General features: G+C 26.6%; 1 protein-coding gene across 10 annotated transcripts in view; it reads right to left on the bottom strand.

Annotated features, from left to right (window-relative positions):
* Positions 1 to 25,438, bottom strand: part of LOC122849078 (disintegrin and metalloproteinase domain-containing protein 11) — a 69,249-nt gene that overhangs the window by 19,184 nt on the left and 24,627 nt on the right. For all 10 annotated transcript variants that reach the window (XM_044147633.1, XM_044147641.1, XM_044147635.1 and 7 more), the window contains exons 2-9: positions 10,054 to 10,104; positions 4,611 to 4,759; positions 3,471 to 3,527; positions 2,821 to 2,900; positions 2,115 to 2,184; positions 1,216 to 1,362; positions 460 to 663; positions 257 to 331 (exon numbers count right to left, since the gene is read on the bottom strand). In XM_044147633.1, the coding sequence (XP_044003568.1) occupies positions 257 to 331; positions 460 to 663; positions 1,216 to 1,362; positions 2,115 to 2,184; positions 2,821 to 2,900; positions 3,471 to 3,527; positions 4,611 to 4,759; positions 10,054 to 10,104 (833 nt within the window). The remainder of the gene's footprint in view (positions 1 to 256; positions 332 to 459; positions 664 to 1,215; positions 1,363 to 2,114; positions 2,185 to 2,820; positions 2,901 to 3,470; positions 3,528 to 4,610; positions 4,760 to 10,053; positions 10,105 to 25,438) is intronic.

The following is a 25,438-nucleotide window of genomic DNA, read 5'->3' as shown; positions in this document are numbered from 1 at the left end:
TATTATTGAAAAATAAATAACTGAAAGAAAAAGGCCTAAGTTTTTTTGTCTTAAATAAAAAAAAAAAAAAAATTATTTGTTATTTAACAAAAAAAAATTTAAGTCTGTGAAAAAAAACGTAAGTGTAGCGATAAATTAATAAATTAATATTATTCATACTATTTTTGTAATTAACAATTATTTTAACAAAAAGTTTATAAATACAATAAAAAGTATTCTGACTCTACAGTCAGATTTTTTATTTTTTATTTCTTACTAAATCAGCAATATTTGCAACTTGAATGGCATCGTGGACGACCTCAGCTCTTGTACTCCCATTTCTTTTATCAAACTGTTGAATAATAATAATAATAATAATAATGATTAGTAATAATAATATATTTGATAATATACTTTTGTATAAATAAATGTTATTTATTTATCATTGATTTTTTAGTATTTATTGTTTTTTTAAGATACCATTGCTTTATCAATAATCATTGCAGTTTCAATGTATTTTGTTGCTTCTCGTACATCACGTTTATATCGGTCCTCAATTTTATCTAGTAGACCAAGCACATGTTTTTGTCTTCGATTCTTAACAAGACGACGTTCAAGATTTCCAGCATTTCCACATCCTTTGTTAGCTTTTGTTCTTGCTTCAAATATAACATGAGGATGTCTCTGTTTATAAAAAATATAATATTCATTTATTTTTATCTATCATTTTGTTCATTATTTTGTTAAATTAAAAATTTTAATATTTATTTAATAATTAAGATGTTTTAAATGTTTATCAAATTATGGATCATTTTTATTTTTTTTTTTTTTGGTTTAAATTAAAATAAATAAATAAATAAATTTAATTATTGATTTTTATTTTCCATATACTTTTTTTTCAAATTTATCATTTTATCATTTGCTAGAATTTTTGTTCTCTAAACTTGAATTTACAAAACACCAACATGATGAGTTTTGTTTTTTGTTTTTGATTTAAATACATTTTTTTAAATACAAAAAAATTCAATCAAAAAGTAAAGTGATTATCGATAACCGATATAACATTGATAATCAAAAACTCGAAAAATAAAAAAAAATTGGAATAGCCTGACAGTTTAGTTTGAATAATAGCAAATATACAAAAGTGATGAAAATAGAAAAAAAAAACAATAAAAACAAATAATAATATACTTAATAATGAAAATAATAAATGCTATTTGAAGAGTTTGAACTGACCGACAAGTCACCACCGTAGAATGGCTGAATGACAAAGGTCTCATTTCCCAAATGAATAACACCACTGACACCATTGCATGTGTGAAATGCAGCACTTGCCCCTGGATAATCTCTCACACTACCATGATAATAACAGTGTTCAATTTCCTGAAATAAAATACTTATAGTAAATGACAATAATACTAGTAATCATTAATAATAACGATAAATTATAAAATGATTTAAAATACTTTTAAAATGATTATATCGTTCATAAATGCCATACAAAATTTTTTAAACTAAAATCATAGTTTTTTAAAATAAACTATATTTATTGATTATTTTTACTTTCAAGGTGATTGACTATTTAGTTGTCTAAAAAATTAATTTTAAATTAAAAAATTTCTATTGATGTTTAATGTCAACCGAGTTATAAATTTTACATTCTGTCTGTTTTATAAAATTGAATTGTTACTGTTTTATTAGAAACTATAATCAAAATTTGTTACGCAATGATGATATCAAATAATATATATCCTTACTACTTTATTTAAATAATATAATATAATGCATGAACAGTAAAGTTGAATGTTAAAAATTTTGACAACTTCAAGGATTAACAACTTTTAAATATTCATGTGGCTGTACGTGAAATGAAATCTCTTCATGCGCCATTGATTAAATATTGTTTTCTATCTTAATTATTAAACACCATCATCTTAGTTAGCCCGTTGATGATGATGTTTATTGATACTATAATTAAACATTTTTTTTAAAGTTTATTAAATTTCAATTATAAACATTTTTTGGCACATCTTTGAGCCATATGAGTATCTTAAACTTAACAGAATGTTATTTATTTTGATATAAAATAAATTTATTCGATTTTTAAAATCACTTTATTACAAATATTTTTTTACCTGTTTTGAAACTTGCTCAGCACCATTGCTGAGAAAATCTCTTTGCATGAGATTCGGCGCTAAAAGTTGTCTGTAAACAAAAATAAAAAATAATGATAATAAAAAATTTCGGAATAAAAAAAAAACATTGAAAAAACAAAGCTCAAAAAACTGCTGCATCATAAATGATTTATGATTTTGAAGTATAGACAACAAATTAATGTCGGGGCAAGTTCAAATTAAATAAGTATATGTACAGGACCTTTATTCATCTTTTAATTTTTTTTTTCTTCATGTTTACTTCAATTTTTTTTTCATCTCAACTTTATTATCTTACGTCAGCAACTGGTAAAGAAGAATGGACAATAAAGAGCTTAAGCTGTATAAATTGTTTTTAAACTTGAAGAATTATTCAAAAATAAAAAAAATCATAAGAATAAAATTATATTCATCCCATAGTGTTTTTGAAATTTATAATTTTTTTTTAAAATTTAGTTTTTCATTGTTTTGATTCATTTCAACTTTGATATTCTATGGATTTTAATTTAAATTTTCGACTGATGGTAATTAAATCAAGTTTTCAATCATTTTCGATTAGAGTTAATTCAAAAAAATAATCAAATTATAATTTATTTTTAAATTTGAAAATTAAGATTTGTTTTTTTGTTATTAACTTTTCTTTTGATATGTCATTGATAATGAAGATTTGAATGATTTTTTAACTTACGTATTTAATTCTAAGTCTAATCGAAATTTGTGGTTGAAGGCCTTGATCAAGAGGGACGTACGATGAAAATGTTTTCCTGCCTGAAAAAGAATATAAATAATTATAATCATAATAATAAATGAAAAAAAGTTTAAATTTAAAAAAAACATCATTCTACAATGTTATATTTAATTTTTCAATTTAGGTTGGTCATATTTCAGTATTGAATTATTAAAACTGAATTTAATATTGATTTTTTTAAAAGCTCATACATGTTATCTCATCCTTTTTCCTCACTAAACAAAAATCTCAGTCATTCAATTATTGAAAATTGTATCCAAAGATAATAAATTGTAAAATTAAATAATTAAATTGTCTGCATTTAATAGTAATCTATATATAAAAAAAAAAAACTCTTAACGTATATATATATGATATATATAAAATTAAAATAAATTATAGCTTTTATTTTTTTTAAATTTTACTTTACTATATTTTTAGTATACGAGGTAATTTTAAATGACCTCATATCAAATAAATTTTCAATAAAAACTACCTGAAAAAGTAAATAAAATTTTTCTAAAAATATTTACACTACAATAACTGAGTCTTGAAAAAAAAATCATGTAATAAAATAAAATTATTATTTAAGAAAAGAAAAATTCACTTACTCTTGACCTTCCTCTCGTATTCTGATATCCGTCCCCATAACCACTTCTTTGAGGGTACTGTAAACAAATTCAACTTTTATTATAATCAAAAAAAAATATGCGTATATACGTTACTATTGTGTAGAGAAAAAAATTTAATACTCTTGTTATTTCAATAAAAAACCAAAAATTGAATTCCTTGGTGGAAATATTTATTCAAATTTTCTCTGTAATTACTCCGTCTTATTTGGTAACTACTTCGACTTGTTTTATAACTACTCGGTATACTATCTGCGCAAATCGGTTATATCTGAATACTTTCGGGAAAGAAACGAAGATAATCCGCAATAATGAGAAAAAATACGGAAACACGAAGAGAAATTTTGAGTAAAAATTACTGAAGCGTATGCTACATGTATAGTAGTATAAAAACATTGATGACGTCATTTCTTAAACCTATGTTTTCTTAGCTGCATCTGGAGTTTACTTTGTGGTGCAATTTAGTGCTTTTAGTAGATCTGAAATATACCGACTGCCAGCGTTTTAAATTTTACCAAAAAACTACAGTAATATTGTACTTTGTAATAGATTCACAAAAATTGTTTATTAAAAAAAATTGTTTAAAATTAAATTTGTAATGGTAAACGTCGCATTACTCCACGCCTATATCTTCAAGAGGCTTGGCTGCAGGAAGATTCAAAGTATATATGACAATTAAATGATTAGTTAAGTTGGTCATCCATCTTGTGCGTCATTCAATAATTTTACCTTAGCTATACATCTAGAGCTTTTCCTGAACCCTGGTAGAAATTTGTGAGCGCCGCCTGACTTAACCTGTAAAAGCATATATGCTTATACATGTAAAGTCGGGCCAATAAGTCGAGCCAACGTCGGGCCGACGGAATTTTTCTACCAGGGAAGTTTAATAGAAAATTTTACTTAACCATACAGTAAAAATTCAATACTCGTGGCCAGTCACGGAACTATACTATTATACATATTACTTATTTTCTCTAACCTGGACTGTAATTTTTACTCAAAATTTCCTTTCGTAAAGAAGCGGAAAACTTCAGAATTTAACTTCAAATTAGAGTAATCCAGAGAAATTTATCCTCCGGAATATAAAGATATAAAATAAAAAATCTCTAATTTTTTTTTTACCTTTGGAAAGCCCGCTTCTCTAGTTGATATTCCCATTTTTTCGTGATGCCGCAATTGTACCGGATAAATAATCTGGTAATTTGTGGCACCAATGTCTCGTACTAGCTCTTGATTTTGACGATATTCACGGAGCAGTCGTTCAACCTCACCTTGAGAAAAAAGACAAAAAAAATAAAATAAATATAAATAAATAAGTTAAGTATTATTTGGTGAAAATTGTCTATAGAAAAATATAAAAAAAAAAAAATTGTCCAACCCTAAGGTATTATTATTCGAAAAAGGTATACACAGAAAAAATCATATCTAGTGGTTCGTTAGAAAAGTTTTTCCCTCGAAGAAAAAATGATAAAGTGAATGAGGGGAAAAATCTTGTGCCTGGGTGGAAATTGAAGAGGGATGGTAGGAATAGAAAACAAAAAAATAGGGTAGGACATGCCCCAAAGGAATATTTACTAACCCCTCACATTTACCATCTGTGTCCTCGTTATCGTGTCGATGAGTCGCGAGAGGGATTATTATCAATGGGTCAACGGTGAACACATGCACTTTTTATATATATATATATATATATTTAGCTTTTGTGACTTGGACTACACCTTTAGGCAATAGAATATTCAAAGGGGCTTATGTTTCACATGTTTGTCGTTATGAAAAAGAAAAAAAAATTTCTCATGGGTGGTTTTATATCTATAGAAAAATTATATTAACAATTCATATACGTAAGTTTTAATGAATATAAGTATTAATAAATAAAAACAAATAATTAATTTTAGATGATTCATTATGTGTATTTCAGGGAGAATAAAAAAAAGTAAATATAGTGGAATAGGATATATATGCGTGATAAATGTATATTACTAAAACAATCTCCACACGCGCCATGTATCGAGTTGTAGGTGCAAACTGACTGTACTGCCCAGGTTTTTCATGGTTTTCCTGGGCTCTAATAGGAATCGAGTGCAGGTTGAACGCACTCAAAAAGTCGACACCTATGACTGTTGCAAAAATAAATTGTGAGTAGTTGACGATTCGATGAAAAAAGGGAGACCATGCAAAAAACCTCTTAAGGAAGTATGCACGTTAAACAATTTATTTTTTATAACACTAAAGTAAGTTTATTTCAAATATTGTGTTAGTGAATGGTGACTGTTAGCTGGTGATGTTAGTAAGTTGTCCAAGTTCTTTTATTTATTGAAAATCTATTAACATATTCTATTAGATTTGTCACTTGTCAGGTTGCAGACTTGCAGTTAGCTTATAAAAATGACCTTTTTTTAAAGGGTTATTCGCACATCATACTGTCACTTGTTTGGTCATAAAAAATTATTCCTACAACGTATGAAATAAACTTTAATACTCCCAAGCATTATCTATTGTTTGAAAAATTGTTTACGTTTATTAATTTCGTTAATTACTTTTTCAACATTTTTTATTCCGGGAGATAGACATCACTTTGGCAACGATATATTTTAGTTCTATAGAAAACAATTTCCATATTATAAAACATATAAATTTTTTTTGAAAAGTCTTTGGAAATATAAAATATATATACTATCAAGTAAATTATATATTATTTTTTAATTTAGCATCGTGAATGAATTAGGATTTTATTTCAAGAGCATTCTTATAAGCCTTCTCTATGTAACTCAACATACTCATTCAATAATAATAACAATGATAACAAATTTTAACATTCAGATCTTGAATTGAATTTTTTCTTAGTTCAAAATTCCTTAATTCTTTTTTTTTTTCCATTAAACCTTAAATTTTTCAAACTTGACATGATGTAAACAATAAACCAAATGATACTGATTAAGTCGAGAATATATATATACCTATATATATTACATAAAAAATATAAAAATCAGGAAAGGTTAAAAACTTGAAATTGTGTGTTTCGTAATGTCAGATATTAAATCATTCGATGTCGTTGAATGGGGACGAAAAATAAAAGGAACTAAAAGAAAAAAAAAGAGAAGTGAGTGAGTTCAGTAACATAGAAACCATTCAAAAGGACTTTTATCTTTTTTATAAAAGGTATTTTTATCTTACCAAAAATAAAAGGATATAACAATATAATTGGCATTTATAACAACAGGATATAAGCAATATTATAGGTATAATCAACAATTCAGATATTAAACGGGAATTCGAACATAAATAAATGAATGATCGTGTCAAATGAAAAAAAAAAACATTATAAAATATTAAACTTGACGTTTTTTATTCTATTATATGGTTTATTGTTTATTGATATGCTTGGAAAGATTGCTGAGGGATTCAATAAAAATAGTGACACGTTAAAAAAAAAAAAGAAATTTATCTATCTTATGGATGGTTTATTTATTTTGTATTGGCCAATTGAGGACATTTGAATTTATATGTTGGATTTATTTATTTGTTTTTAGATATTAATTTATTAGTCTCTTGCGATTCGTATACTGATGGAAAAAAAACTAATAACAATGAATGAAATAAAAAAATATTTCTAAAATTAATAAAAGTAAATTTTTTGTTTTTGTTTTTATACTATTCGTATTCGTTATAAGTCTTAAGACTGTAAAACTACAGAACGTTGTTTCATTAACGAGATAAATTTGATTTTTTATTTCTCTCTTTTCTGTGTTGCCATGCTATTGACAAACATATAGAAATTTTTTAAAACCAAATAAAATCATGTGAAACGATAACCTATCATTCTCATGACATTAAAATTTAAATATCTCAATAGTACAAGTCAATGACAGTTTTATAAGTCTATAGCTTATGAAGCGATAGGCCCAAAATTTTATTTTTAGGAAATTCTAATTTCTTATTGTTTTCGCTTTTTTTCTTAGCTGCATTGACATGAAACTGACACAAAATTTATTTTATTTAGTTTTATATTTATATATTCAATAATTTTAGTCAGAAGAAAAATTTAAGGACGAAAAATGTAAAAAAAATAAAAATGACATTACATATTTCAGTAGTACGAGTCAAGCAGTATCAGACCTAACACAACATTTATTCTTCGGAGCATAAATCAAAAACTATTCAATAACGGAAACAATAAACTTAGTTTTTGGTTTATTTTTTATTATTAGTTTTACATGGGAGAAATTTAAAAACCTATATCATGAAATTATATATTGTACAAAACAAACATATATAATTTTTATCATTACATTCAATAACTTGACTTGGTAGAATTTTAAAAATGTCTATACTTAGTGCAAGGAATTAAGTTAAAAAAAAATAAAAAAATATATTTTTTTCTTTACATTTATCATACATAAATTGCATGAATAATTCAGAGATAAAAAATGATTAACCTCGTCCATTTGTACGATCCTTTAACATCTCAATTCATTGTCTTGAAAAATAAAAATATAAAAAATTGTAAAAAATATATATATAAAAATAAAAAGGTGGGCGTACAGTAAAGAAAGCAAATGATGCAAGAAAACGAGTTGTTACAAATCTTCAAAGCAGAGAATCGTGACGACCCACATCTTGTCGGTGCAAATAGCTTTGCTATACATATACATATATGTCTTTTTTTTTTTTACTATTTTTTCCTTCCTGAATTTTCCTTTTTCTCAAATATATGTAATATATATATGTGTGTTTACTGTACATAATGTGTTGCTCAGGGTGCAGAGAGAATATGTGTGTTGAAAAAAGAAAAAATATAAAAAAACGATGGAGGAAGGTTTTAAAAAAGTGGAGTATGTATTGCCAGAAGGCAATATGGGGTGCAGGTTATGCGCATGGAAAAGTAGATAGATGAAGTTTAGTTACGAGACTCAAGAGTTTTACCCTTTTATTTATTTTTTTTTTAAATTTTCATCCGTTTTCATCTTTTTTATGACGTAGATGGGATAGACCCGTAGCGTCCTCAACGTAGCATTGTAATGCCCATATAATTTGTGAAGACCACTCACAGTTTCTATATTAATTGAAACGAGATTAATTGAAAAAAAAATTCAGCAAAGCGTTTAAGGGAAAATATTGCCAAAACTAGGCAAAAATCATGGATGCAAATATTTTACAGAATAAATAGTTCAGCGTAAAATAAAGATTGTTTTCGGTTGTTTATTTATAACACTGAGAGAAATTTTAACTAAAAATTAAAACCCATGTTGAATAGAAATTACTATACTGCTTTGTAATTTTTGTTTTATTTCTGGGATTGGCCGCGAGAGATGATATTCTACAATAAAATTATGTAAAATGTCACACAATGTCAAAAAATAGTTATGTTACTTCAAGTCTCTGTACATCGTTATCTATTGCAGATAGACATGGGGTTGAGTGGAGTTAATTATTGAGAATTTAATTCTAAACAATTTATAAAGAATTACTTTTTTTGATTAATGTCTTAGATAATGAGTTATGAGTTAATTAAATAAAGCACATACATGTTTTGAAGAAACGATAAAAAATATTATAAGTTCAAATAAAAAATACTGAACAATTTAATAAATATTCTAATACATATAATAAAATTTATCATGTACACATATAAAAGTTAGCATAGACTTAAATATTTTTTACTATATCGCTTTGTAAAAATTCTGGTTGTGGGGAGAAATAATACAAAGATGGCCGACTGATTGAACAAATGATTGAATTGTCATGTAATTTCAAGCATTTCTACAGCCTTATCTGTTGAAGCTAGGTATGGGGTTAAGCGAGGTTTATTGTTGGTAATTTATTTCTGAACAATTTATCAAGAATAAATTTTTTCTATTTATCAATTAGTTTTCGAGTTTTGAGCGTGTAAACAGAAAAGAAAAAATGTTGCCGGGAATTGATTGCCGTTCTCCGTGAATCTAGCACAAACTGCCGAACTTAGCACAAAAAATGTCCAACTTTTAAATAAAATTTATAATAAAATATAGTAAATTCTAAAACCGGTAGTGGGTAAATTCTCAGTCTGCTAGAATTTACTTGTGAGTATCGTGAATTTAGTCATTTTTTTTAAAGAGAAATTACAATAAAATTATGTAATTTTTATGGCTTAGTGTTGTATATAGTCAATGGCCAAATTTTTTACATAACTTTATTGTAAAAATTATTTATCAATATACGAATAATTCTTACAAATAATCGGAGGAACGCAGTTTTTACTATTCGCTTTGTAATTTTTTCTTATACGTTTGTAATTTTTAGTTAAAATTTCTCTCAGTGTAATCAGCAATTCTCGAATAGAAATTTATTCAGGACAGCCTGTTAACAGTGATCGAACAAAAATTCATTCAACATATTTCTCCTTATAAAATTCAGGCAAAATTTAAAGTAGCCTAATCTCATCCTGGCCTGGGCCTTCGGAAAAAAAAAAATTATTTTATCAATATTTTTATCCTGATAAAATTCTTAAAATTAAATTTTAATTTAAGGCATTATCTGATACATCTTTAAGCAATAAAACTACCTTGAAAGTATTTTTAAAACTTACCAGCTGGAGTTTCTTCATTCCAAAAAGATTCGTCCAAGGTATAGTCAGCTTCTGTAACAAATAAATGAAAATATAAAATTTGTAATAATCAAAATGATTTTAAATAAATATACGATCGTGAATTTTTTAACAAATGCATGTTTAATTTCGTTCTTATCATAATAAATTTTATCATTATTATTGGTTTTTATATTTGCGTATATAAAAGTTGTTCAAATTGGAGAAAAAGTTTCAGATTATTGATCGAGTTGTCTGCAGTTTCTTGAATGTAAATGAGTGGGCTGGTTGTTGAACGAGATATAAGGGAGGTTTTTGAAATGAGGGTGGTAAAGATAAATGTTGCTTTCACTGTGTTTCCAATGAGATTTTAGCCTGCGGCTTTACTCGAAAATTCTCGACCCAATTTGATATCACTCTCAGTACATGGGATTCATAGTAAAATTAGTACTAAATTTTTACTCATTATATTTACCAATAATTCTGCTTCAATTATATATTATTATTATTTTTTTTTTTTGTTTATTTATAATTTCGATCGATGATTGCAGAGTTGTAAAATATAGGTAAACGAAAAAATTTCATAAAACATAAAAAAAACAAGATCAGTAAAAAAATCCCATTACGCGTAGTCTTGAAAAAAAAATTTTTTTTCGCCAGTCACATCAAAATTACAGAAAAACAAAAAATTAAACTAAATAAATAAAAAAAAATAAAAGAAATTATCCTCCATATAAAAAAAAGTAAATTAAAAAGCCCCAAGATAGACAAATCTTTTCACCCGGCAATTCCATACTAAAGTGAGGGGTTGCTTCCCGATGCGACCCTTCTGAATAATCTTTTTTTTTTTTTTTTTTTTTTTTCATCTCAGCTTGAACACAGTGTGGCACGTGATGTGAATATTCCACCTCCCAGTTTAGTCCATCCTCTTATTCTTATCACTCTTTTTTATTCTATAAAAACCACGGCATATATGAAAGAAAAAAAAAAAGGTTAGTGCAAAAGTGAGAAAACAATCGATATATACCAACAAAAAAAAAATTAAAAAAAAAAAAAAACATGTAGAATGACACCAGAGGTGTCGAGAGACGAAGATGAAGAAGAAGAAGAAAAAAAAGGTGCAAAAAGTCAAGTGCAACGAAGAAAAAGTTGGCTTGAAAGTTTCATTAGTGCCTCAGCAAAAATCATCAACTTTTTTATTGTTATTATTATTACTATTATTATTTTTATCCCTTTTTTTTCTATCATCTCCCTTCTTTCGCTTTCCACTTTGTTTGAAGACTAAAACTTTTTCATCTCTTGAGATCGTCAGAGATTTATGAAACACAATTGTCAACGTCCGCTGTCTTCGCCAAGGAACAAAATGAGGGGGATAAAAAAGAAGAAGAAAAAAAAAACAATGAGGGTTGACAGATTTTATACCCTCGATATCACAATGATGTGTATCTTGCATTGATTCTCGACATGAAAAAATCAATGATGACTTTATTATTATTAATTTTTATATGTAAAAAAAAAATAATGCTTAATCGAATTATTAAAATTTTTTTTTTCTCAATTTAATTATATTAAAAAAGTATTTTTAGATTTTTTTTTTTTTTTTAGATTTTTTATACTCATTATCATGTTGAATATCCATTTACGTTATTAATGCTCAAATAATAATTTTATATATTATTATTATCATAATGATTTTTTTATTGAGATATAAATTTACTCGTTTCACTCATTAAGCTTTAATGTACTCTCAATGGAATTGAATGAATTTTAGTCCGGGACTTTTAAAAAGAATGAAAATAAAAAAAAATAAAGAAAGGATTAAAAAATAGAGAAGAGTGGAAAAAGAGAATATAAAGCATAGATCTTTGCTTGAACTTTCTCCCAAAGTTTCAGGAAAATTTCACAAGTATAGTTTATGAGATGTTTAGAATTATCGGAAATTCGATTGATTGAGATATTCTTTCAAAGACACAAGACAAAGTAGGTTAATTATTTATTTCATTTTTTTTTTCACGTAATTTGTACATGTATATTGTTTTTAAATTGATTAAGGATTTACTTTATTATATTGAATTATAAAATTTACTTCAAAAAAATATAATTTACATATAAAAAAAAGACATATTTTTAAAAAATTGACAAATATATATTTTTTAAAAGTTGACATATTCATATTTTTTCATCCTACTATATGAATAATATTTTTCAAAAAAAGTTGATTATCTTTTTCCATCAGAGGGCTGAAAAAAAAATCTCTGTGAAGGTGTCAAAGATTTCCTGGAGTACCATAAAAAAAAGTAGAAAAAAAAAAAAAAAAGCAAGGGAGTACTGTAATTGACATTGTCTCCATAATCAAGAAAAAAAAAACTCAAGTTTTTCCGAGGAAAAAAAGGCAAAAAAAAAATAATGAAAGTATAAAAAAAATCTATTTGAAGATAAAATGAAAATAAGATAATAAGCTGATTAATCTAAAGAGTTGAATAAGTGCTGATTGATTGGTAAACTTGATGGCTCTTTTTGTTAGTTTTGTTCGTGAATAATAGGCCCTTAGAGTATATAAATATAAATACACCCTGTGAATATGTACGAAAGAGTTGTCTTATCGAGTCACGTTTTGTACTTGAGAAAGATCCAATGATAAAGGATAAAATCTGATGGTACTAGACTATTCTGTAAATATTCAAACAATATATTTGCTTGTATACATACCCATTAACTTTGTTAGAATTTTTTTTATAAAAATAAATAATATATACATATGTATATATAAATAGAAAAAAATATCCATACTTTTGTATTGTATATATGTTTAATAATCTTTCGGTATTTTCATTCATAATCACCTGAGATTTAATAGTTACTCGACCAACTAAACGAAATGGCCAATGTCTAGCTGTTCAACATTCTTTATACGCGAAATGAAGTTTGTAAGACTTCATAACGTCGTTTCATTCATAAAACATATCAATTTTTTTTCTATAATTGCAAATTAAATCATGCAAGAGGATTGTTTCGTCCATACCAGATTTGAATGTATTCGATTGAACTTCTATATCAAAAAATAATATATAATATTTTCAAACAAGTTAATTTTTATGTAAATTTTAAATATTTATTTTACAAGTATATGTGTAAAGAAGATAGAAAACAATCGAAATTAGAATAAAAAATAAATATTATTACAACTTATACAAAATTATGGTTTGAAGTTCAATTATTTCAAACCGATAAAACAACGATAAGTCATCATCATTCTCGTGATATTCAATATCTCACATGTCTATGACAGGACTGGACACGATCAATTAATTTTTCAAAAAATTATTTATTATTTTTTTTTCCATTAATTATGTTTCAGAACTAATTTATTTCTATATAGAATGGAAGGAAAAACAGATAAATTAGCTTCAATATAATTTAGTAAATATTTATAAATAAATATGTTCAATGTATTTATTAATAAAAAAGAAAAATTTATAAATATATATTCATATACGTATTATTTATAAACATATATATTTGGTAATCTTTCTATAACTATATTTTACATAGTTTGTGTTATTATATACTGCAGTGCCTGGAAATCTGCACCATGGCAACGGCAAGATCCACCGTGCCACACCTTGAATCAGCTTCAACATTTTGCCCCATTCACTTTAACATCATCTTCTACCATCTATCCTGAATCAATTTTTTTTTTTTTTTTCAATTTTATAAACAAGCCAATCTGAGCCAAATACTCTTTCCATTATCGAAATTCAGAAGGGTTTTATTTTCTTTATTTTTGTTTTATAAGAACTTAAAGCTTTTAAAATTAATCCCTGATATTTCTATTTTCAATGTTTATGAATTTTTAGGGATTTTTTTTGTGTCGAGAAAGTATATAGTTTGTTTTCAATTTTATTTTATGATAATTAATTGAAAGCATGCAATGTTAGAATAGACACTGATGGAGTAATTGGAACACTTACATTTGAAATAAGTGAAATGATGAAATCAAAAATTTGATCTTTTTTTCCGCTATAACATGTTCTAATATATATTCTTTTAATGTCTGACTAAAACTGGAGGTACTCCACTTAATTTACATTGTTGTCGACTCGTTCCGGTGTCCCGGGATGACCTCGTGAAAATCACGCAAAAATTCTCCCAGTGTTTTTTTTTTTTTTGACAAGCCTATACACAAATTATCACCAAAATTCAATAAATATATATATAATCTATTGAAAAAAACTATTTATTCACCAGAGTTTTTTACGGGAAACAAATTTTTGATCACTCGTTTTGAAATACCACGTTTACGTCTGACTAGTGCTTGAGATGTTCTCCTTATCCCAATTGATATTGCAATTCATTGTAATTGAAATTCGATAAAAATAAAAAAATTGAGACAACTTGAAATCATATACAATTTTACAGCTGCTTGACAAATAAAAATAGCCAATGTCTGACTCAATACATCAAAAATAAAAAATTTCGACATATAAATCTTCTTAATATTAATTTCTACGAAAAAAAAATATATATTAAAAAAAATGTATATGCTTTTTCTTTCTTCATTAATCTTCATTACTTACGCTATGAAATTAATTATTGTTTATAATTTATTTCATAATATAAAAATTATAATAGATAAATTACCTTAAATTTTTTTATAAAAACTTAAGATATAATATTTAAATTATATTAATTCAGATTTTATTTTTATATAAAAATAGGTAATTACATTTTAAATTGTTTGTTTTGTAAAAATTATGTACCGGTAATGGTAGTAATGAATTACCCTGATTGCGTGTTTAAGTATTATAAATTGTAAATTTCCGGGTTTCGTGTAGTAGGAAATGTTGAGGTATCCAAAGCATTTACTTACTGGTTAATTCGCGGCAACCACAAATTCTATCTAGAGTACCATTTTTTTTTTTATATACTCTTTAAAGTGTGATGCTCATTGGATGGCACGCAACTCTCTAGGGAACAGTTGCTGTTTTAGCACTCTTTGCGTGTCTCTTGAGGAGGTCTTTATATGAATAGCCCAGACACATTTACCTTATATACGAAAAATGGATTTTTACCATTTTTTTGTTCTTACATTATACAGAAAAAAAATTTCTATGGCTGCAACAGTTTTGGCCTACTAGAAGGGCAACCACTTAGCCACTCAGTTAGCCATTCTTGATAGCCAAGATAACTACACTGGTAAAAATAGTCTATACGTCTAGAAAAATTTTTTTTTGCATTAAATAATATTCTTCATGAAAAAAAAAAAAATTTCAATTTAGGACTAAGAGAGAGTAAATTATATCATCGATCAAGTTATCGTTTTTTAAGATTAAAAATGTAACTTTTGATTTATTATTTCTATTTTTATTTACAAGCCTATCGATTTCCAACTTAAATGAAGAAAAGGTTGCAATAAATAATTGATTTTTCTTTTGTTACCAATAGTTATGTCCTAATAAATCGGGCATTCGGAGTTTTCCACGTTTTGCTTCAACGAAGGAAAAATTATTCCAGCCATAGAAATCATTTTCATCAAGATATTCAACGAAGGAAAAATTATTCCAGTCATAGAAATCATTTTTATCAAGGTCTCGTCAAATCGCATAATCTGTTTTGCGTGGTAAACGTAACCTATTTTGGTTCACTAAAGTTATTATTAACTTATAAATGAGTAATAATCAACCGAATATAATGATTCAAAAAATAATTGAAACAAAAAAAAAACAATAATAATATTTATTACAGTTATTATTTTTTCACTTTACAAATTATATATTGTATTATATGTATTGTATGTATTAATATATAAACAATTTTGAATTATGTATACACATATATTTACATAAGTTATTATAATTATTATTTATTAACAATATTAAAAATAGTTGTATAATAACCATTTAATTATTTTTATATCAATTTTTCGATTATTTTGTTTTATAATTTTTAATTTTTAATTCCACTACGATCGTCATTGTTATTTAAAAAAAAATTAATATTAATCAAATACTTTGTATACATAAAGTTGGATCAAAAAGTTGCATGAGTTTGAATAGTGATTAGCTACCGTAAGTACCACTATTAGCTCACTCACAGCTATCCATAGTGTCATGTTTTCAAGATTTAGTATACTAGATATTATACAAAGTACTGGTATGCTATCCTGCCTGAGTTGGATTACTAAAATAACAACCCTACGTCAACCATCCAATAGTTAACTAACCAAAGATAGTACGGCTCGTTGTTGCAGCTAGAAATTTTTTCACCATATTATTATTTTTGCAACAATTTTTACACTATTTTTCCTTTTATTTTTCTACTTTCAAATATGTAGCATAAAGAAGGATTGTGTGAAGTTTTTTATGAGTCGAAGAAGCGTCAAATTTTCTATCTAACTTGGAAAAAAAAAATAAATAAAAACAACAAATTATCGACACTCAATAATGTAACGTCACAAAAATAATAAACTACTACAGGTATACTACAAGTATACTACAGGTAGTAGATCGTAAAGTTGTCAATGCGCATGCACTTGTGTGTATTTTTATATTTTTTTCTCTGTTCCAAGCATGAGGATGCTTGTCAACCGTTTTTATTTGTACAGATGATAAAATAAGAGTCTGGGGATATTATGGTTTTTGAGACATCTCGATTTTATGACAATTTCTTAAAGGAAATTTTCACAGAATTACGAGAAAAATGAAGAAAAAAATCCTGCGCATGCGCAAAGAGGTGAAAAATCGATACGAAACTAGAAAAATAGCTACTAATCGTATAACTAATTTAATATGTCCAAATAATGTAGATTCATAATGTCATTAGGTAAAAACCGTCCAGTAGAATAAAAAAGTTTCGACAAAAAAATTGATATCTTGAATAGATTTCGAGATATCGATATCTATAAATATCCATAGATTAATTTCAGAGTCTGGACTGAGAGAAAAGCTGTTGTAAAAAATTACTTTACTGAAGGTTGGTGGGATAAAAAAAAAATATTATAATAATAATAAAACTTCATTTCATGACGATGAATTTTACCAATAAAGTAGGTCACACTCGGAAGTCAACACAGAAAGAAAATATGACTTTGCACTATACGAATCGGTGCAAATAAAAAAATAAAAAAACTATATATTTTGGTTACAGGGTAAATTTTTATTTTCATATTTATATGAATTTTATGTAATAAAGTGGGAGTGGCAATTGAAAAAAAAATAAAAAAGGGAAATATAATTTGTTTCTTTTATCCTTATTCCTTCATGGCAAACAAATTTTTTTTATTTTCTATGAGGGGTTGAAAAAAAACCACGAGTCATGCAATTGATCCTCTATTCATGGCCTGGACTAATAAACCAGGGGTTCGACTAATAAAAAATATATATATATAAATATAGAGAGAATCCTCATCAGGCATTATAAATATTTATCATGCTCTTAGAGACGAGGAGATGGAAAAAAAAAATCATGAATAATAATAAAATAAAAGAAATAAAAATTTTTATATTTACCATGAGGTTAATTATAAAATAAATAATCTAAATTATGAAATATATTTGTAAACAAGCGATAATTTATGAAAAAAAAAAATTTTTAAGCGTAAGATAATATTGAGAAGCTCTTATTCTTGTTCATGTGAAGTGACACTTTGCTTAATCGCTAAGATAATTAATATCGAATATAGCTTATAATGTCAAAAACTTGTTCTTTTTTTTCAAACTGTATTATTTTCTCTTTCCTTTTTTTTTACACTGGCCATTTCTTTTTTTTTTTTTTTTTCGGTGCCTCGAAAAACTCATCAGTTAAAATTATTATTTTTTATTATTATTTTTTACTTAACTCAATTTGAGCCCTATTTTGTTAATACCCTCGTAAAAAAAGCATTAGCAAGGAGCATTAATTCGAGTATATATTGTGTTCAATAAACACAAAAGTATGTGGCCCATTTGAACAAACTCATCGTCATTGCCGGATTAATCAATGAATCGACTTTGCGTTATAAACCCCTGGGATTTTGCCATTTTAACACGTAAAATCAGGCATATACGTACAAATGTCTCCGTTTTGCTTTTTCAACTTTATAAATACATGTATATGTTTTCTAACCATACTCATAATAAACACACCCTTATCAATTTATGGATACCGTCCCACATGGCTTCATAATAAAAAAAAAAAAACTTTGAGTATACATACTTTCTTTTTTTCTAGCATAAATCTCAAGAAATATTGAAGTCTGTAGTCAGATCTAGAATAAAAAAAATAAATATCTCTCTTGAAAAGCTACCCCATCAAAATAAATCATCTCTTTATAAAAAACTGAAAAAAAAACAAACATATATTCAGCTTGTTGTTATGAAAAAATTAAAAATATTCATGTATATAATCTTTTTTTTTTTTCCCTATACTTTTATAAAGTCATTTTCGTAGTAAACGCTGATATTTGAATCATAAAATACATATCGTAAAAATAAACTATTCAGCAATAAAATTAAAATGATCAAAAATTTTAAATATAATGACAATTAATTGGAAAGAAATCAGCAACAGGTTCCTTTTAGGATGAAAAATTGAATTGTGAAAGAATGGATGGTTTATATATGTGGGTGAGTTGATATTAGTTGGTTAAAGTGGGAGATGAAATGGTCCATATAGTGAGAAAGAGAGATAAAAGATTGAGTGTTGGATGGCCAAGAGCATACAGCAAACAGCAGTCACCACTACCACACAAATTGAGGGTTATGCACTGACAGAGCAAGAGCAACTTTTGTTGGATGATGGAAAATAATGGAACGAGGAAAAAAGTGGGGTAGAGGAAAGGGTTGTTGTATATTTATGCATGTATGTATACCTGTGTATGTGTATAACAGTTGCATCCCGCACATCTAGTAGGTGCAGGGCGTGGTACCTTGTCGGCAATATCGATTACAAACTATGCGGTTGCGCATTAACGTCGACACGTGGACAGACACGGTCAGGCTAAATTTTTGTTGCCCTATATTTTTTGGTCGACACTCATCTGCACCCTCAAAGATTGATTGCTTTTTCCTCAAACTCATCTCCTCGTCTACTACCTCATCCCCAATTTGTTTTACTTTATCCCCCTTGAATAACAAGGTATGTTAACCACCTTGAGACCATCGTTGCCTGGATGTTAGACGCAGCAACGAATTTGTCGACACGTCTAAACCAGTGTTGGCTAAGCATTAGAGGGTAGTTTGATATTTATTTTATATATAAACCTCAAACTTGCATTCAAAACATCACTCGACCCTTAAATAAATTCTTACGCTCCAATGAAAATTGATTTTCAAAAGAATCATTATTCTGTGTAGTTATATTTATTTTCATTATATTGTCAAATAAATAATTTGTTTTACATTATTATTAGAAATTATTCAATCAATTGACTAATGACAATGCAATTTTTCAAACAATATATAATTATTTAATTTTTTTAGTATAAATTATTATTTAATGAATAAAAAAAAAGTTTTTTTAAGACAAAAAAATCTAGTAAAAATAAGTTTTTTTATTTTAAAAACATAAAAAAGCATAGCTTTAATACATTTTCGACAAATAATACTGTCTTTTTCCATTGTTGAATAGCGTCGAAAAATGAGAAAAATTTAGAGATACACTTATTTATAGTGTTCAAACAAGTTGCAATAATATTGTTTTTATATAAACTAAATTTTGATTAATTTGTTAATTTTACAGGAAATGAGATAATATTGTAGGTATATTTTAGGTCAATGCAGAATTAGTGTTGAGACACCTTGTCGAGAAAGCTTGATTGAGTGCCTGAGGCATCTCATGGAAACTTGTGAGATCAGTGTTGGACATTAAAGATGGAGTTTCATTGCTTTAATGTCTTTTCAGTTGGGCGTTATATATATCTCCCAGGGTTAAAATGAAATGGTCATTCACAATACAAACCATTTCATTGAGCTGTAGTAGTTTACTGCAGAATGTTCGAAGATATGTTAAAAGTCTACAGAAGATAAGGGTTGTTTCTTGAACCTCACAGTCATTCAGAAAGTTTGAGGTTAAATTCAGTATATTATATATTTTGTCAGCTTACTTACAAAAAAGCCCCATGACCAACAACCTCTAAATAAAAATAAAAAAGGCCGATAAATACTTCATGGACCTAAGTATTTAGTATACATAAGATTTTTTGGAAACACTTGGAATTCGTGTAAAACTTCGAATCAAAAATAATTCAGACACTTTTACTATTAATTAACAAAACAGAAATTCTGAAATGAAAGGGATTACGCTATTTTATTAATATAAGGCGATGATGTATATGATGATAAAGACAAACGACGAAGAGAAGTGAACATAATTCTCCTGTTGATGTTGTTGTTATGGGCGCATATATATACGTCGTGACATGATTAAGAAAACTAGTTAAATTATCTACAGCTACCTGCCTCGATATGTTTACACCTAGCATCTTACAAGGTAAACAGTCTCTTCAGGAAATTGGCTCTTATTATTATACACTTTATCAAATACACTGTGTAATTTATTGTAAACTTTTTGATATATGTAAATTTTACTTAAACTTTCGTATTTGATGTTCCACAATGTAATCAGCAGAATTTGTAACTAAAATATCAGATAAAATGATTTTAAATATACATATATATCTTTTAAAAAAAGAAATATATATTTCATTTTGGGCGTGTATGCTAGTTTTGAATATATTAACATAACAGAAAGTTTCTATGACGTAGAAAAAAGAATAAATCGTAAACTATATAAATATTTGAAAATGTTGGATTCAAAAATTGTTCAAACCAGCGATTCAATTTTCTTTTGAAAAAAAAAAAAAAAAAACTATAAATTTATATAAAGAAAAATAATAAAATAAAAAAGTTGTTGAAACTTTGTCTCCAAATGGAATTGAAAAGTGTTTCAGTGTCGATCGATCTTTTTAAAAAATATATAACTCAATTGCGTTGTCCTGTGAGTTTTTTTTTTTTTTTTTTATCATTGTTTTATTTTTTTAAATAGGCTGAGGTTAGTGTTGGTTGGTTGAGGGTGACGTGAAAGATGCCTTGTTCTGCCAGACAGGTGGAGTCACGAGGGAATTTCCCCCGGAATATATATCCATAACATTCTATTTTATCCATACATTGCCGCTCTGAACTATCGTTCCCTTATCCAAAATTCGTCACGTGATCTGATACTTTTATCCATCCAATTTTATCTCGTCTCTGTTATTGTTCCATTACGTTTTTTTTTGTTAAGATTTCTTTTGAAAAGTCGATGACAAAAAAAATTTATAAGCCAAACTGGTTTTTCTTTTTTTATTATGATTTTTTTTTTTAACTTTATAGTGATACAAAAAAGAAAAAAAAATAGGTTATGTCATTCTAGACAAGCTTAGATTTTTTTTTCTTCCTTAATTCTAATGTTCTCTTTTTTTTTTTGCAATTTGATGATATCAATATCAGCCTATAAAAATAATTAATGTCATTCTGAACGATTTAAGGTTGCAAAAAACAAATTACATTTTTCTGCAAAAAAAAAAACAACAGTGAGTTATATAAGTTTTAAAAAATAGATTTCCATTTATATATATTTCAAAAGAAAAAACTTTATTCATATATTGAAAAAAAAATATATGAGATAAGAACTGACGATTTACAACCAGTAGAATTACGAACGCGTGCGATATCGATCACATTGTGTACACACGAGGGTCACTGTAACCGGGGTAACAATAATTTCTGGAATGGGGATTCGCGGAAAATATTGTAGTCATAGAATCATCGATAGAATTTCATAAAAAAAATTGCTAACAATATAATAGGACAAATGGAATGAAAGATTAACGCGATTAGCGATCACTGATTCGTTACTATCTCTATATAAAATATCACGTTCATATACTTTCACGTTACAAACTTTTACTCCTTCGTTGCACAAATTTATTACAAATATTCTCGTTTACTTTTTGAGATGTATTTACTTTTTATCTAGAAAAACTCTTGAGTATTAGCTGTATAGCTATATATATATATTCAACTGGAAGGAAAACGAGATTTCCGAGTATCAGGTCGTCGTACCGAGTACCGGTAATAACTTTAGCCCTCTTTTGATTTGCCATATATTCTCAGAATAAAAAAATATTGAAAAAAAAAATAAATAAACTTCAAACAATTACTCTCTTTTTTTTTAAATTCCTTTTATTGTCAACCATTAGTTTTCAGGACTGTCTCATATATTTACTCATATACTTAGTTGTATAAAAAAAAGAAAGAGATATTAGAAGAAAAAAAGCGTATATATAAGTGAGGACAGTATGTGCTTGTGTGCTCTCGACCCTCTTTAGTGCACTCACCAAAATGGCGACCTAACCTGTAAATATATATATATCACTCTCTTTTTCACTTCAGATGAAAATACAAAGTTTGGTTACAAGGTTATATATATTTGTATATGTATATTTATACAGGGTTAAGTTAATAATGCAAGATAAACACTGAATACGTGACAATATGGCTACTGATTTATGAAATTTACTCGGTATATTGTGTCATTTTTTATTTTTGTTTTTCATCTTTTCTCTTTACATACAATTTGTTATGTATAAAAATGAGTAATAAATATATTAAACACAAGGATAAATATACATATACAAAAGTTTGTATGTGATCTATGTTTAGGATATTATTAATTGAAGTGGAACAGGTAAACTATATCGAGGCTCTTTCAAAATCTCATTTCAAGCCTTCCACTTCAATAAACTATTATTACTTCACGTGATACGAATACACAAACTAGTTTCTCAATTAGCAGTTATAACTCAAATTATTTATAAATTTATAAAACAAAACTTAAAATTCAAATAACTTTTTATTATAATTAATTATTTACTTTTTATATTTATATTATATTGATAAAAAGTTTTTATAATTTATTCAGCTCTTTTTTTTCATCAATATATAACAAGTATCGATAAGCAAAGTATATACTTGAACATTGACTCAAACTGTTTATTATTTATCAATATGAAAAATAGTATAGCGAATAATATTAAATATTATATAATATTATATTTAAATAAAAATAAAATCTAAAATATACAAAATTTGAATTTAAAATATTGTTTTTTTAATTTATAAATATTATAAATTCAATTAATAATTCATACAAATATTTTGTTTGTTTTACTATCAATATGTTTGATAATTTATTCATATTTATATACAATTATATATATATATGAATATAAATTTTGTGTTTTTATGTTTTGTCAATTTGATCAACGTTTATTACAAATATACTTTACTGAACAAGTAAATCCCTGATATTTTGTATACATATATATTGATTGGTTTTGTATATAGAGGTCCAGATTGGTTAGATTGTAATAGAGTCAAAAGAGAGGATAAAAGTATATGCTTATGGTTGCATATGTAATGAGATTGCTAATGTAATACACGAATAAAATTGTTATATTCGTTATATTATTTTTGCTAATCATTTACACACCTGTCACTCATTCATTTACCTACTTTCTCAATATAATTTGAAATTTATCGAAAAGCTATGCTAGCTCTTATTTTGGACAAATAGTTAGTTCGGTTCCGTATGGAGAAGCTTCCACCCTCATTCCTAAGAACCTTATTTTTTGTCCCTTTTTTTCCATCCGATACCCTTTACCGAGGTGAGTTTCGGGCAACTCGGGCTATACTTGATGTTTTACCTTCACTATGTATATAGTTGGATGTATAACTTCAAAATGCTTAAACATTATTAACATATTTAGAAACTTACTTTGATATACATACGTATTAGGTATTTTCATATATATGATACAATATTATCGTTATACTTATTAAAATATATTTATGTATCATGTACAATTTATTGTGCATACAGACCTAAGTAAGTAAGTAAATAAATAAATATTGTATAATTAATTGTAACGTCGTAAAGAAAATCAATAAATAATTAATGGTAGTACGCGGTGCGCAGTAGATTCTCACATCAGTTATATGCACCCTGTTCAACACACACGCAGGATACGTTGGAGCTTTTTTTTTCCACACTAGGAATTGGCATTGTTACTTATTTTTCCATTTGGGATGGAAATCAATGGCCATATCATTAACAACCAAAAACACCAGATGCATACAGATATTCCCCTGGTGAGAATGATTTCTCCAATTTTCTTTGACTTTTCTTCTATTTTTCTCCGATTTTCTCCGATATTTTTCCGATATATTATAAGTTTACTCAGGTTGGGCATAACGTTCTAGGCGCTTAGGTCCCCAAGTCCCGAGACGACCCATTGAACAGACCTTAATTCTTTGCTATAGCATATAGCTGTTGTAAGCACTGGTAAGCAGAACAATTTATTCCAAAGATGCTTCCACTCGCTAAGCTAACAAAAGAATTTGGAAAGACAATGATGGCCAACGGTAAAAATATAAACGTAATTAAACCCAAAAATATATAAGGTAATATAAATTTTTTGTTAATAGCTTTTAAGAAGACCACCCCCAGTTGTAAAATCGGAATTAGTATTACCTAATATACACTGAGAGAAATATTAACTAAAAATTAAAATCACGGTTGAATAGAAATTACTATACTGCTTTGTAATTTTTGTTTTATTTCTGGGACTGGCCGCGAGAGATGGAATTCTACAATAAAATTATGTAAAATGTGTAAAATGTCAAAAAATTGTTGGGTTACTTCAAGCCTCTATACATCGTTATCTATTGCAGATAGACATGGGTTATAAGTTTATTATTGAAAATTAAATTCTAAACAATTTATAAAGAATTACTTTTTTTGATTAATCTCTTAGATAATGAGTTATGAGTTAATTAAAATAAAGACATACATGTTTTGTGAAAAGAATAAAAATTATTATATGGTTGAATAAAAAATACTGCACAATTTAATAAATATTCTTATATATATAATAAAAATTATCATGTAGACATATAAAAGTTAGCATAGACTTAAGGAGGTTATGCACAAATTCATTGCGGGTGTTGCGGGGCGCTTCTGACGTCACAGACAAAACTGAAATCTGGCTACACTGTAAAAAAATAAAGTGAAAAGCGCCTGCGCCCCGTATACAATATATGGGATTGCGGGTATGTGTGTGTGTTTGAACATGCCATACGTTGCCACATCTAATTTTTGTAAAGTTTATAATTAATTTCTCATTAATTGACCGATCAACATATGAAAATTTTTCGCGCAATTAATAAAACTCGGTTTCTAGTATATGTGTGATTTTTTTCAAGACTTTTTCATCATTTTTTCTATCCGAAAAAAATGGTTGAAATCTCCATATATATATAATATACTATATTAACATTATAATAATTATACCGTTGTATTCAGAATAGAA

The sequence above is a fragment of the Aphidius gifuensis genome, linkage group LG2, assembly GCF_014905175.1.
Source record: "Aphidius gifuensis isolate YNYX2018 linkage group LG2, ASM1490517v1, whole genome shotgun sequence".
NCBI lineage: Eukaryota > Metazoa > Arthropoda > Insecta > Hymenoptera > Braconidae > Aphidius > Aphidius gifuensis.
Note: the sequence above shows the minus strand (reverse complement) of the source record. Positions and strands in the feature narration are given on the sequence as shown.